General features: G+C 32.2%; 1 protein-coding gene across 3 annotated transcripts in view; it reads right to left on the reverse strand.

Annotated features, from left to right (window-relative positions):
• Nucleotides 1-13,700, reverse strand: part of LRP1B (LDL receptor related protein 1B) — a 2,473,587-nt gene that overhangs the window by 41,921 nt on the left and 2,417,966 nt on the right. For 2 of the 3 annotated variants that reach the window (XM_074301983.1, XM_074301981.1), the window contains 3 exons: nucleotides 6,883-7,057; nucleotides 2,913-3,017; nucleotides 1,908-2,021 (listed from right to left, as the gene is read on the reverse strand). In XM_074301983.1, coding sequence (XP_074158084.1) covers nucleotides 1,908-2,021; nucleotides 2,913-3,017; nucleotides 6,883-7,057 — 394 coding nt within the window. The remainder of the gene's footprint in view (nucleotides 1-1,907; nucleotides 2,022-2,912; nucleotides 3,018-6,882; nucleotides 7,058-13,700) is intronic. The other variant, XM_074301982.1, reaches the window with a different exon arrangement.

The following is a 13,700-nucleotide window of genomic DNA, read 5'->3' on the forward strand; positions in this document are numbered from 1 at the left end:
AGCATCATGGCTTTTCTATGCTTTCTCTCTCACAAACATAATACATACTGGTGATAATTTGTGTGCTAGTATATTAGAGGATTGCTCCAAGAATGTGGAAGGTCTTTACCTGCCCTATTAAAATTTCCTTTTTCTTCTACCTAATCTGAATTTCTCATATTAAGAAAACTTTTTTTTTTTTTTTTTTTTAGGTAGAAAATAAAGATAGAATTATTGTCTTCTGAAGCCTACTGCTAAAATGTACATATGTAAACTGGAAGTGAATAGACTTCTAACTCTGTTTCACTAGCATGTGCTCCTGGATAATTTCAATTATTTTACTAATGTTTTGAAAGAGCTATAGAGAATAGCTCATAGAAAGTATGATATGGAATAATGGAACAGTTATAAAAAAAAAAATTTGAAGAGGGGAGGGACATACAAAGAGCCTAAGGAAGTATTTGGAATAACTGGGGGCGTGGAGATGCAACGAAGAAGGTCAGACATTAAGGACAGTGTGTCAGTTTGTGCACTGCTAATAACAAACATTTCATTCATTTTTGCCTTTCTTACAAAGTGTCAACTTTTAATTTATCAATATTATGAAGTACATATTCGCTCCCGAGAGAATTTGTTTTTCAAGAATGTACAAAAACAGGGGATGGTCAAGGGAACAATATCTTAGAGTGGAAAAAGGCTGGATTTGGAATAAAAGATATTAAGTTCAAACCCATGTCTTTCCTTGATGGTTGACATTAGATAAATCACTTTATCTCTTTGAGATATATTTATAAAAAAGATGGGATTCAACCTTATCAAAATTTAGTGAAATCTTTTTAGCTTTATTAAAGGATGGGGAGAAATGGTTTCTCTCTGCTTCTTCAACATTAGGACTTTATTGAGAATGAAGGATAAAACTGAGAGATCACTGATAGATTTCCCAGCATACTTTTAATTAGAAGGGATTTTTTCCCATTTGGTGTTATTGAATTGTGAATGCTTTCTGGGGAAATATGATTATGATAGATCATATTTGAGTATTTAAGGACCTTTCAAACTTAATAATTATTGATTAAGAAATGGCACATTGATCAGCATTAACAAAGTTCATTATTAGGTATAAAAACAGGCAGACGACATGTAAAGTTGTAGTTGCAATGGTTTATCCTATTAAGGCTTAGAACAATGGCTAGACCTTCTAGTGCTATAATCAAGGGGTGCCAAGTATTGCTGACTACAGCATTTTGAATCAATGAGAATGCCTGACATGATATACCTAAAGCTTAACTGAACAATGGGGGTAAAAAAAGTTTCCTTTTGATGAGAATTGATAGTTCTCCAAAAGGTGGTTGCAATTTCTTAGAGGAAATATAGCAGATTAAAAATTAAATAACTAAAAAACTGTCCTAAAAGGAATCAGATTTTTAAAAATCTAGACAATTTCTTGAATAGTTTATATCATGATTAAATTTCCTTTTTTTAAGGGTGATACAAAGTTAATTTTAGAGGTCTATCTATAAGTCAGGGAAACCACATAATATCAATTACTTCATCAATGTTAGAATGGAAAATTAATTACCAGGTAGAAATCAACATACAAAATGATAATAACATTTCTTAATAACTTCTTTATTTCCATTATTTGTCAAAGAGAAATTTGTTATTTTCTGCAGATTAAATTATTCTATACTTTATTTATTTTTTTCCTTTTATACTCTTTGATGAAATTCTAGACATCTTAGCAACCTACATTTTTAAGCACACTCTCTGGCATTACTATCCAAAGGTTAAGTGTGTATTACACAGATGAGCCCCAAGATTAAGTACAAATTGTGAAATGTATGTGGATGTGCATGATCTGAACCAATGAACTGTGGCCTGAAATGATGTCACAAAATGTGCAGCAGTAAGTGGAAGGTTAAACCTACTTGCATCTCGGTTCATTAAACGCAGTTAAAGTGCAAATTCCCTCATTCTGACAGTAGTAATCACAGGGGTTCACTTTCTGGTCACAGCGCTGACTTTTAAACCCCATAGAGCATCTGCAGAATTTCAGTAAAATACAGCTAAATAAATATTCTGCCTTTTTTTGCCAAACATGTTTTAAAATCATTGCATACAAAGATGGTAACGTGAATCAAGAGCTCATTTCAAGTATGCTCAGTTCTCTTTCAACCACCCTCATAACCCTCTATCTTCAAAGAGTAAGGGGAATTAACTCAGGCATGGCTTGCCTAGACATCCAATTCTTTTGCCCAAGAAGTCAGGAATTTCTGACAGAAATCCTAAAAAGCCAAGTGGATGATAGCTTGTGATTACCAGGTCTCGCCAGCCAGAGAAAGGGCCAGGGGCCAGATAGAAACAGCAACAGCACTCCTCTTATATATTCACAAACCCAGACTCTGTTTAATGTATTCCTAACAAGCCAGAGATTTCATGGGTTGATATCTTATGGCATGGGTTTATATAATGCTTCATTCCAAAATTTGATACATATATCAAAAAGCATTATGCATTTAAAAAGATGTCTCATGTTCTTTTGAAAAGAATGGCTGTAAGTACCAAAACATTCATAATAGATGATTATCTCTGGAGTTGAAATGTATCTGAATACAACAGGGGAGTTAGTCCAATTTCCCCCTGTATTTCCAAGTTTAGATATCCACTAGTGTCTGAAATGGGCATGATGCTAAGAATTAAATGAATTCTTCATATCATTAGCAATATCAAATTGATAGATGAGGACATTCTGTCATACTTCAACTAAAGTTGGACCATGTTAGCATTTTAAAACTAAGATAGGTTCATAGAATACATTTATAAGTTATCTACCTTCCCCAAACCCCACTTCCCCAAGAAAAGAGAGAGGCAGTTGAGAGCTACCAAAAACAAACAGGCCCCATTGTGACACACTTGCAATATAAAATACTCACAAACACACAGGTATATTTGTCTCAGGGTCCAGCTGACATGTGCCACCATTGTAACAGTAGCCATCGCATAACTGACAGCTGGAGGCAATCTTTCCATTAGTGCAACTGCAGTGACAAACAACAACAAAAAAACCCATTGTTATCGCAATCATTATAGTTGAAAGCTGACAAATTCTGCTGCTGATGAAAATGTTCATCTTGGGATGGCAGTAGAAAGGTAGATAGAGTGAACTTTTAGTAGGCTAGTTAAAGGCACCAGTTTTTTAAATGAGAAAAAAAATGATTGCCCAATACTTTTTAAAAGCAATTTTCATATTTAACCCATTAGTTAACATCAATAATTCTATATTAGTTTTATTTGTCAAAAATAATGTCTAATTCTTGCTTTTCAGGGAGTCATCAGCATTAATATATTTCTTTCCTTAATGATAAAGTTTGGCTATATCCCTAGGAGGGATATAAGTTATATTTTACTGCTTGGAAAGTTGGGAATAGGACACCCCATTTTTTCTCTTTCTATTACTGACTTGGAAAGAACAATACAGAATCTGACATGAAAATGTTATGTTATTATTCCTTACTTCTTTCTAACAATTTTTTTTTTAAGATTACAGTAAGTAATAATAACTTGGCATTTGTATTGTGCTTCAAGGGTTCCAAAACCATATACAAATATGACTACATTGTATCCTCACAAGTAGCAAGTAAGTGCTATTATCTACAGTTTATAGTTGGGGAAATTGAGGAAGAAAAAGGTTGAGGGAGGTGCCCAGGATCACACAGTTAAGAGTCTAACACTGAATTTGAAGTCTTTCTGATACTATATTCAGTGTTTTACCTGCTATATCACATCTCTCTTTGTCTCTGCTTCTCATAACATATATAACACAAACATACATATACACACACACACACACACAAAGTGATTCTTTCTCTGTATTCCTAATTTATTCCAAATGAGGGAAATTTTTTTTTCATAACACATAATGAAAAAATGCCAAGTAATTTAAATCCTAAATAAAAGACAAAAGATCATAAGATTTTTTTGAAAGTATATGTTCCTATCATTCCCAGGCACAAAGAGTACTACTTATATGTTAAAATTGAAATTTTCATTACAATTTCTCTCTTAGGGGGTGTATAACCATGTTGTTTCTGATATATTACTATTTATGAGCTAATTACAAGTTATTTGGCAGGCAAAAAAAAAAGAATTCCCACATCAATTTATATCACAGAGATATTATTTCTGCATTTCAAAACCATAATCAACTTTGACTTCACTGATATATATTTAGTTTTCCATAGGAATATCAGAGTTCTGCTATAGTGATTTCATTTATGATGTTCAACAGAGAATCTGCCTTAGTGGACATAGCATGAGCTTGGGAGTTACAAAGCCTAATTTCCCATATCTAATCATAGCTTGAACAAGCTTAGATAAGTTATGCAGGATATTTTTGTTATGTTGTAATTTTAAGTCTTGTAATCTCTGATTGTTATCCTTGAAACAAGGATTCTTTGATGACTTTGGCAACTATTTTGATGCTAAGATGAAAGGCACCATACGAGAGAAAGCTAATTTTAGCCAACATATGTCTAGGATACTTAAATTGTCATTTATTTGTTTATTTATTTGTTTCGAGGACTGCCATATTCATTCATTCATCCAGAGTATTTCTCAAAGAACTTATGTTGGTAGCCACATTTCAAGGCAGCCATTATTTATTTATCATTAATGACTGCTATTTAAAAAATTTTAAATGCACAATACCAAAATGTCTTTAAGAGATTTAGAATTATGTACATTTTATGATTATGAATGTTTCTGCTATTTTTAAAAAAAATCAAGATCCATCTAAATTTCAAAGAAAAAAATTGCATTCTCTGATTAGTACTGTTTGGCTCATTAGTGCTATGAAGAACAGGAAATGGAGGCAAGATTATGGGATGGCTTCCTTTTGGACCAGGTTTTTCTGTGTAGTCTAAGTGGAATTCAGAAATGATATATTTTTCAGAATCCTTCTGTTTCTACAGAATAATTAAAAATATATTTACTTTTTTTTTCCTTCCTTTCTTCCTTCCCTCCCTTCCTTCTTCCTCTGCATATCTCTCTCTCTCTCTCTCTCTCTCTCTCTCTCTCTCTCTCTCTCTCTCTCTCTCTCTCTCTCTCTCTCTCTCTCTCTCTCTCTCTCTCTCTCTCTCTCTCTCTCTCTCTCTCCCCCTACCCTATTCACATTGCAGGGGGGTGGGGGAAGCCCTCAAAGGCATCTGAGGGAAGATTCTTTCTTTCATTCATTCCCTAAGAAGATGATTCGATGAGACAATAAAAGGAAGCAGGTTGATTTTTTATTTTTTGCATCAATGTCTTTTAAATTGTATTTCAAAGACCTGATAAAGTTGATGAATTAATTTGAGTACAATTAGGGTATTTGCTTGAAGAATCAAGCAAAATAATTTTTCTATGTGTTTATTAAAATCTAGCTTTTTAAATGAACTATCACTTTCATACCTTTATTTTGAAGTAATAATGTACTTTTTCTTATATGTGAGTGTATATACATATACATATGTGGAATTTATAGATGTTACTAAATGTCATCCATAACAATAACATCAGGCATGTTCATTGTGAAAGCAAAAATGAGAGTAAATAAAAAAGAAAAATCAGAATAAAACATCTTAGTCTTGACTGTAATAAAGTTTTATTAGTACTTGTTTGGCGAGACCTACATAACTCAGTGTTGACACAATCTCAGTGCAGGCACTTTAAATTGTGGCATGAAAACTTTATCACATGCTCTTTCCATCATATGTTTTTATTTATTATACTTAAATCCAAGGCAACTGATAGAGCCTAGCCCTTTAAAAGTTCTTCTTTAAAAATCTTTTCATAGAAAGTCTCTAGTGACATTTGATCCTAACCTCAGTGTTATAAACTTGTTTTATGATAGCTGATGAATAACATTAGCCTTTAGCCTTTCTGTAGTGGTGGGATCATCTATCTACTTCACTATTAAAGCCAAAGGCCAAAACAAAACATCATCTAAAAAATCAAAGCTTACTGTTTTTTTTTTTTTTTTTTCTTTCAGTCAAGTTTTTCAGGAAGTAGTGTTCCATGAGCATAAATTGTCTTAAATGATAATATCCAATGTATTGACAATCTTTCATCAAAACAAAAGTTTCAAAGGTCTATTTTATAGTTCCTTTAGCTATGTTCCTTACTAATTAAAAGACTTCAGCTAGCCCTTTAACATCTCTGAGCCTCAGTTTCAACATCTTTAAAATAAGTGAGTTGAGCCAAACAATTTATAAGTTCCTTTTTAGCTCTATAGTTTCTAATCTGATTATATTTCTTAAGTGCTTCCCAGAAAAACCTAGATATAGAAATAGAAAGACAATAAAGGACATCTAAATCAACCATATAATTTTACAGATGGAAAGCCAGAGAGCTGAAAATCCAGATATGTTATATGAATTACCCCTATGTCATAGATGTAGTAAATGGCAGACCAATATTCAAACTAAGATCCTGTCATTCCAGTTTAGCTCTCTTTTCATTGAAAAGATCTTATATTATTTTTTAAATTGCAAAACTCATACTGTTAACACAGAAACTAATGCAACTTTTAAAATTCAATAACCTTCCATATCAATTTTGTAATCTTATAATTTCACATTTTTTAGAGGCTCTCCCTACAAACATCCCATATAATGAATATTCTGACAATTTCCTTTACATGAGAGGATAATTAAATTTTATTTTGAGAAAATGTGCACTTTGATTTCATGACTAATTACTAAAAAAAAACAACAACAAAAACAATATGTTGCTTTCTGTCTGGAAGCTTACTCATTCACAAACATTTTATAGTGATATTAAGATTTATACTACATTTTGTTGTTTATTAATGGTTACAATATTTTGAATGCAACTAACTCCACTGAATTGAGTTGTGTGTGAACTTACTTGCATGTTATATCTTCACTGTCCTTGTTTATAATGCAGTGGCCACCATGGCACCTTAGGCACTTGTCAACTTCACATTTTGTTCCTTCATAGCGAGTTGGACAGACGCATTCTACATTTCCATCATCTGCAATGGTGCATGATTCAGAATTCACACAATAATGATGGCATACATCTAAAAAGAACACAGAATAAAAGATGACATTTTTAAGGGATTTTTTTTTCAAAAGCTAACAAATGGTACTACTTTCTTCCATAGTATAGACTTCTTTACTAAAAGAGTTCTAATATTGTGCATACTGAGAATCTTTAGATTTATAGCTCCCTGTCTTATATAAATTAGGTATTGCCCTTTCTGTACAATTTCTGCTTTCTGGAAGCTGGCACATGAATGAGATGAACACTGGATGTCAATTCTTGCTCTATGATTTAAAAAAAAAGGAAGTTCACCAATATTGATCGACCAACAGACAATTAGATCCAGTAAAACATGGAGTAATCTAACTTGGTAGTTTTTGTATAATTCAAAGTTGGGAAACAAAACAGAGGAAGATACAGATCTGAAACGCATAGTTATTATATTAAGTAATGAAAAGCAGGGTTACCCTATCAATATTGTGTTCAGAAATTGTAATTTCCTTTTAGGTATCTATTATGAAGCAATTTTAACAGATGCCATCAAGAGAAAAATAATAAAACTTTAAAAGTTTGATAGCTACCTGTTCTATTACACCACAGCAGTATATTCAGCTGTAGAAAGTTAAAATCGAATTCATTTTCTTCCATTTAATTTTTTCTTGTCCACTACATTATAATCAGAAAGAAATTAAATTGATTTGTTGGTAGTTTCACTTTTTTTTTTTTTACATTTATTGCCTTTTTAATTTTTCTAGTATTACACTGTTAAAGTTATGAGTTCCAGAGAACAGCTATGCTACTTTTCCCTTTGATATTATATGTGCAAGATTGTAATTGCTGATTTTAGCTTCACTAAAAATTATTTAGTGGCAATGGCTAAGAAGTTGTAACAGTCATGATTCTAAGAAAAAAGGCATAGGATCCTCTGATTTCCACCTTTTTGACTGCAGACTTGAAGAATCTAATACTTATTTCATTTTTAGCATCCACAAGGCAAATTTTTCTTGGAATAGCAAAATATACTCAAGAGCACAAGAACTGAGAGGCCTGTAAGGGAAGTGACATATAACCATTTAGCATTAGTAAAAATCATTTAATGATAATAGGTGACATTTATGTAACTTTTTGAAAATTGCAAAGGAAATTACATACATTATCACATTTGAACCCCATAGCAATCCTATAAAGTAGGATAAGAAGGATGAAAAAAGGTTTACACAGTCAAAATCTCTCAGCAGTAGAACTTGAATTTAGGGTTGAGGGTCATATTTCTAGTCATTAAATATTTTTGAAAATGGTCTAATTCAATACAAAGGGCTGATTTATATAATTTTATTATTTTGGTATAACTGTCAATTGTTTATATAACCCCTAATTATATTTATCTATCTATAATCAATTGTTTGATTGAATATTCTAACTGAAGTTATTTGCCACCAAGAGGACATTTTCTGGATTACTTAGACTAACCTATTTTTAGTAAAGAAACGACTTTTAACACTTTTATTCTTTTAAGCATACTTTATAGCATGGAATTATAAAACTACCTTCCATTCTTCTAAAGTTACCCGGTAAATCCAATAGAAAGTTGTTTCTTTTTTCCCCTTTCCCAATGGACTCATCATTCTTCTTGAAATGAACCTGTGTGTAAGTCACCCTTGATTTCCAAATGAAAGTCACAGTTTTTTTTTAATTGAACGTTTTGATATCTTTTGGCTTTTTATTTTAAATTTCCGAGTATATTCTTTTCTTCTTCCCTACAGAGAGAACTATCCCTTCTAACAAAAAATAAAATGGAAAGGAAAAGAGCAGTTTAGCAAAACTAAATAACACTCCATCTAGTTTAAAAGTATGAATAACATTTCTTATCCAACATATTGCATTTCTGCAAAGAAAGGAAGGAGATGTATTCTCATATCTCTTCTTCAGTGTTAAGCCCGGGCAATAAAATTATTCAGCATTTAATTCTGTTTGGTTTGTTTTTATTGTTCTTTCCATTTATACTACTCTGGACACCATGTATATTGATTCTCTGATTCTACTTACTGTTCTCTATATTTTTCTTGTCTAAAATTTCTTACTGTATAGTTATGTTCCATTTCATTTATGTATAACAATTGGTTTAACCATTCTTTAATTAATAGGCATCTACTTTGTCTTGGGCTCTTTGATGTAAAAAGTGTAGCTATAAAGATATTCATATGGGCTATTTCTATTTTTGACCTCCTTGGGTTATATGCATACCAGTGGGTCAAATAATATAGATACTTTTAAAAATAATTAGTTCTTTATTTTCCATTTCTCTCATTTGTTCTTTGACAATATAACCTCTCATTACTAAATATGTTTGCTTAGGATCATGGCACATCCACTGAGTGAATGGAATATAAAGAAAGATATCATAGAAAAATATGAAACATACAGAATTTGGTACTTTTACACTAATAAAACCACTCTAAATTTCACATTGTTAAATTGTGCTACTTTTGCTTTAGAAAAAGCAGAAAATATTTCTAGCTTGGAACTCCATCCACAGAGTTTCCATGGAATGTTATCTCATCTTTCTCAGTGCTGATTGCTTGTGAGTTCTAAAATACTGCTGTCTAGACCAAGTCACCAGAGATTTGATCATATGCCAAGATTCTTCCCAAGGTATGCCTATGGGAAACTCATGTCCTTGATGCCATTTGCTTGTTAGGTTCAAGATAAAAAACAGTTCTGAAAACTTCCCATAGTTATATATTTTCACCTAATTGTTTTATATACCATTGTAAGGGTTCCTAGGAAATAGCCTTTGTATGCAGATTTAATTACTTCTTTTCCCCCCCTCTAAAGCTCTCCTATTGACTTTAATTCCAATTGACAAAGACTTGTGAGCATTGGCATTTTAATAAAGAAAAGAGAGCTTCCTTAGAGGAGATCTTTCTTTTCGGTAGATGCAACATAAGCATTGGAGAGTAGTAAGTTGCAAAGTAATATAATTCCTCCAAATTTACTGCATTATTTTAGGTTTAACTCTGATGCATTCATTCTGAGGGTCTATTTATGAGAGAGTTTACAGAGCACATTAATATTGTATTTGGCTAAATTAGGAAATTCAACCAAACTGCAAGCTCTTGGCAATTATCTCAAAATCGTGACTGCTATGCTTAATAAGTAATAGGAATGTCATCATATTTTCTCCTTCTTACGCCTCTCAGCTAACTGTTCCCTATCCATTTGGAATTACAAATAGATATGTAAAAGTGGGAAATATATTCTGTTTTTTCTCTATCTTGTCTCTATGTACTCTCAGGTAATTACCACTTACTCTTATTCAGATTCTAAGTAGCTCTTGAGTTAGCTATCTAATAAAAGAGAGTGTTCTTATTAGTCCTTTCCAGCTTAGCAGGGAGACTTTTGTTTACTAAATTAACAAATCTTGAAACTGAGTAATATTATAGTTCCTTATTTTATGGCTTCATAATATATGCATGTGTATGCAAAAGAGCTAGACAGTTTTGACACATCCTTAAAATGGACAGAAAAGCTTACTACAGTCACACTTCATTAATTGTGTGTCATCAGGGAATGAGTTGTTTGTTCTCCCCAAAAGAATTTTTAGAGATAATTAAAACTTACCCTTTAATCATGAAAATTGCCTTTAAGGTATTGTAGCCCTAAATATATTTTGCAGTCTAAGTTAACCTTTCTTTAATGATTCAAAGTCATCATTATGTACATCAAGTAGCTTTGTGCTATTAGATGGCTTAGTTTGATGGCCCTGGCTATGAATAAGGAGACTAGATTGGAATGGAAATGGATAAACAAGTCCATACAGTTGATATGCATGTTGATACTGACTCTTCCTAATGGAGTCTCTTAGTAAGTTCTTTATATTATAGATTATTTTATTGTCAAGGAATCTGAGGTAGACAAAAGTTAAATGACTTTCCCACTCAAAGAGTTAGTGTTTGAAGTCATATTTGGACTTTGGGTGTACTCTTGGTCCTAACTTCCAAATTATTTTATTTTTTCATTATTCAATTCAAATCCCTCCTGTTATAATGGGAAATAAAAAAGAGCAGGAAAGTTAATTGAATTGCTGTAGATTTATATTTGAAAAGGACCTTGGAGATTTATCTAATCCAGGTCTCATTCTATAGAATCTATAGATTCGACATCTATATCTACAAATATCTAAAAAAGAGAATAAGAGGTGTGATTTGAACCCAGGTCCTCTGACTCCAGAGTCAGCAAGCACTCTTTCTCCGATACCATGTCAAACTAATGAAATGACAATGAAATGCATTGGGGGTCATATGCATCTGTTTTGAAATAGTAGAAGTAGTAATAGCTGGTGTGAGAAATGGATGGGCATTTGGTTTTCACAGAGTTATGAAAATTAAATTGAAAAAATGAAGCTTAAATTAGAAAATTGAATCCCACAAAAACATCAAAGAATAATCAGGGGTGAAGATTTTAGATTTGAACTGAAGCCTTCTGAACTTTGCCTCCTTAAGAATGTAAGCTTCTTGGGGGTAGAGACTGGCTTTTGTAACCTGGAGTAATGGTGGCCTAAGATTTGAAAAATGGCCCCTTGCCCGTCATGTTTATCTTGCCCCTTAAAAATGTAAGCTTCTTGAAGGCAAGTACAAGTATGTAATGAGAGGCAGAAATTCACAATCTCTATTTTCTGTAACACCCAATTAATGGAGAATGGAGTCAGGTCCTTGCTCTTCAGGATAGGAAATAAGACACTGCCTTTGTGGTTCCAAAAGTATGTCTACTACCTAGACACCCATTCTTGCAGAATGTAAAATAAATCTTTCCTATATTCATCAGTAAGTCAGTGAAGTTCTTGGTAAGATATTTTGTATCTTCCAACTGGCATTTGATTTTCTTTTTTTTTTCTGAATGAACTAGCATATCATCCATATAACAAGTAAACATTGACTGATAAAAGGTCACTATCTTGTATTCTGGTAGAAATGACATACAACTGATAATGTGCTATCGAAAAACACTATATATGTGTAACAGGTATTGGAAGTAAATAAATATTCAATCTTTATGTAATAGACATTTTGAACAATTTTTTCAATGAGGGAAAAAATAGATCAAGAATTCCCCTTTTGCCCTTCTCTCTACTATCACGTTATAAAGTAATAACAGTGACATCAGTGAGATTCTCATTTCCTTAGTCCTAGACACTGCTTCTCTTAATGCATTAGATTTTTTTGTTTTAGCTTATTAGCCACATTGTACTATTGATATATATTGAGCTTATGACCTTCTTTTAAATTCTCTTTAACTTCCCCTTTCCCCTCCCTACCAGGGAAACTTCTATAGTCATTTCTAGACCATCTTATACATTAGCAGTTGATATGTTTTTATCTAAGTATGACTTCATACTTCATATTTTAATAATTAGCATATTATATTCCTACATTCAAGCCTGGTTTTTTTTTTTTTTTTTTTTTTTTAGATCTCTGTCTAATCATAAAATACGTGAGCTATTCCTTCTAGTGTTTTGTTGGGTAAAATTTGATATTCCAATTATATGCAATACCATGTATTGCATATAATTTTATCCAAATCATTGGTTAAAAAAAAAAATTCACAAAGTCAAAGAAAGATGACTGAGACACTCTAGTAGAAATATCATTCCAAGTATTCATGAAACCATTAATGATGATTTTTGGTTCTTCCATCTTATCAGCTCTGAATTCATCTAAGCATATGATTGACTAGCCAACTCCTATCTTGCCTGAAAGGTTTTTGTGAGAGATTTTGTTAAATACTTTGCTAACCTTTAGGTAATTTATTGCTATAACATTTCCTTAGATGTACTCAGTCTAGTAACCCTGTCATGAAAAAGATATTATGTTAATATGACATAACTTGTTTTTGATGAAGCCATGCTTTTTCATTGTGATGAACATTTCATTTTTTAGATGGCACTACTCTTTTCTGAATACATTATGAATTTTACAAGGAATCTAAGTCAACTCATAACATCATAGTTTAGAGATGTTGTTCTTTTCTTTTAGAAATTTAGGAAAATATTCACCCTCCCCCTTTTTACTCTTAATTTTTACACACCTCTTAATTTTTACACACCTGAACAATAGTGGAGACTAAAGATAAAATTGAGAAGAGATTGGGGTATTTGGTTAACCCCTAGAAGGGAGATCAGCTCAAGTAAAATAAATACTACTTTCTGAGGAAAAAGTGGGAAACTGGATTTAGAGTCTCCCTATCTGGAACTTGTTCAGAGGATGAGGCAGAGAGTTTCCTGATTCTTGAATGAAGTTAGAGGTTAAGAGAGACCATGACAGAAAGGAGAAACTTTAAACTGACATTAAATTTGAGCTGCATATTGGACAAACCATAATTCTTTCCAAAAGAGAAAAAATAAATATTAAACAAAATATTAAATCTATTTTTCTATGATGGGTTCCATGAAAGAAATATTTTTTTAGAGAAAGTGTCTGGCACTGGAGGTGGCACAGTGGAAAGAGAATAAGCCCTGAACTCAGGAGGACCTGAATTCAAATCCTGCTTCAGACACTTAACACTTCCTAACTGTATGTGTGACTGGGCAAGTCACTTAACCTATATTGCCTCAGCAAAAAAAAAAAAGGAAAAAAAAAACCTAAACTCCTTGTGAAGAGTTTCAGTGATCTATAAGAGAATAA

Source organism: Sminthopsis crassicaudata, chromosome 3 (assembly GCF_048593235.1).
Source record: "Sminthopsis crassicaudata isolate SCR6 chromosome 3, ASM4859323v1, whole genome shotgun sequence".
Classification (NCBI taxonomy): Eukaryota; Metazoa; Chordata; class Mammalia; order Dasyuromorphia; family Dasyuridae; genus Sminthopsis; species Sminthopsis crassicaudata.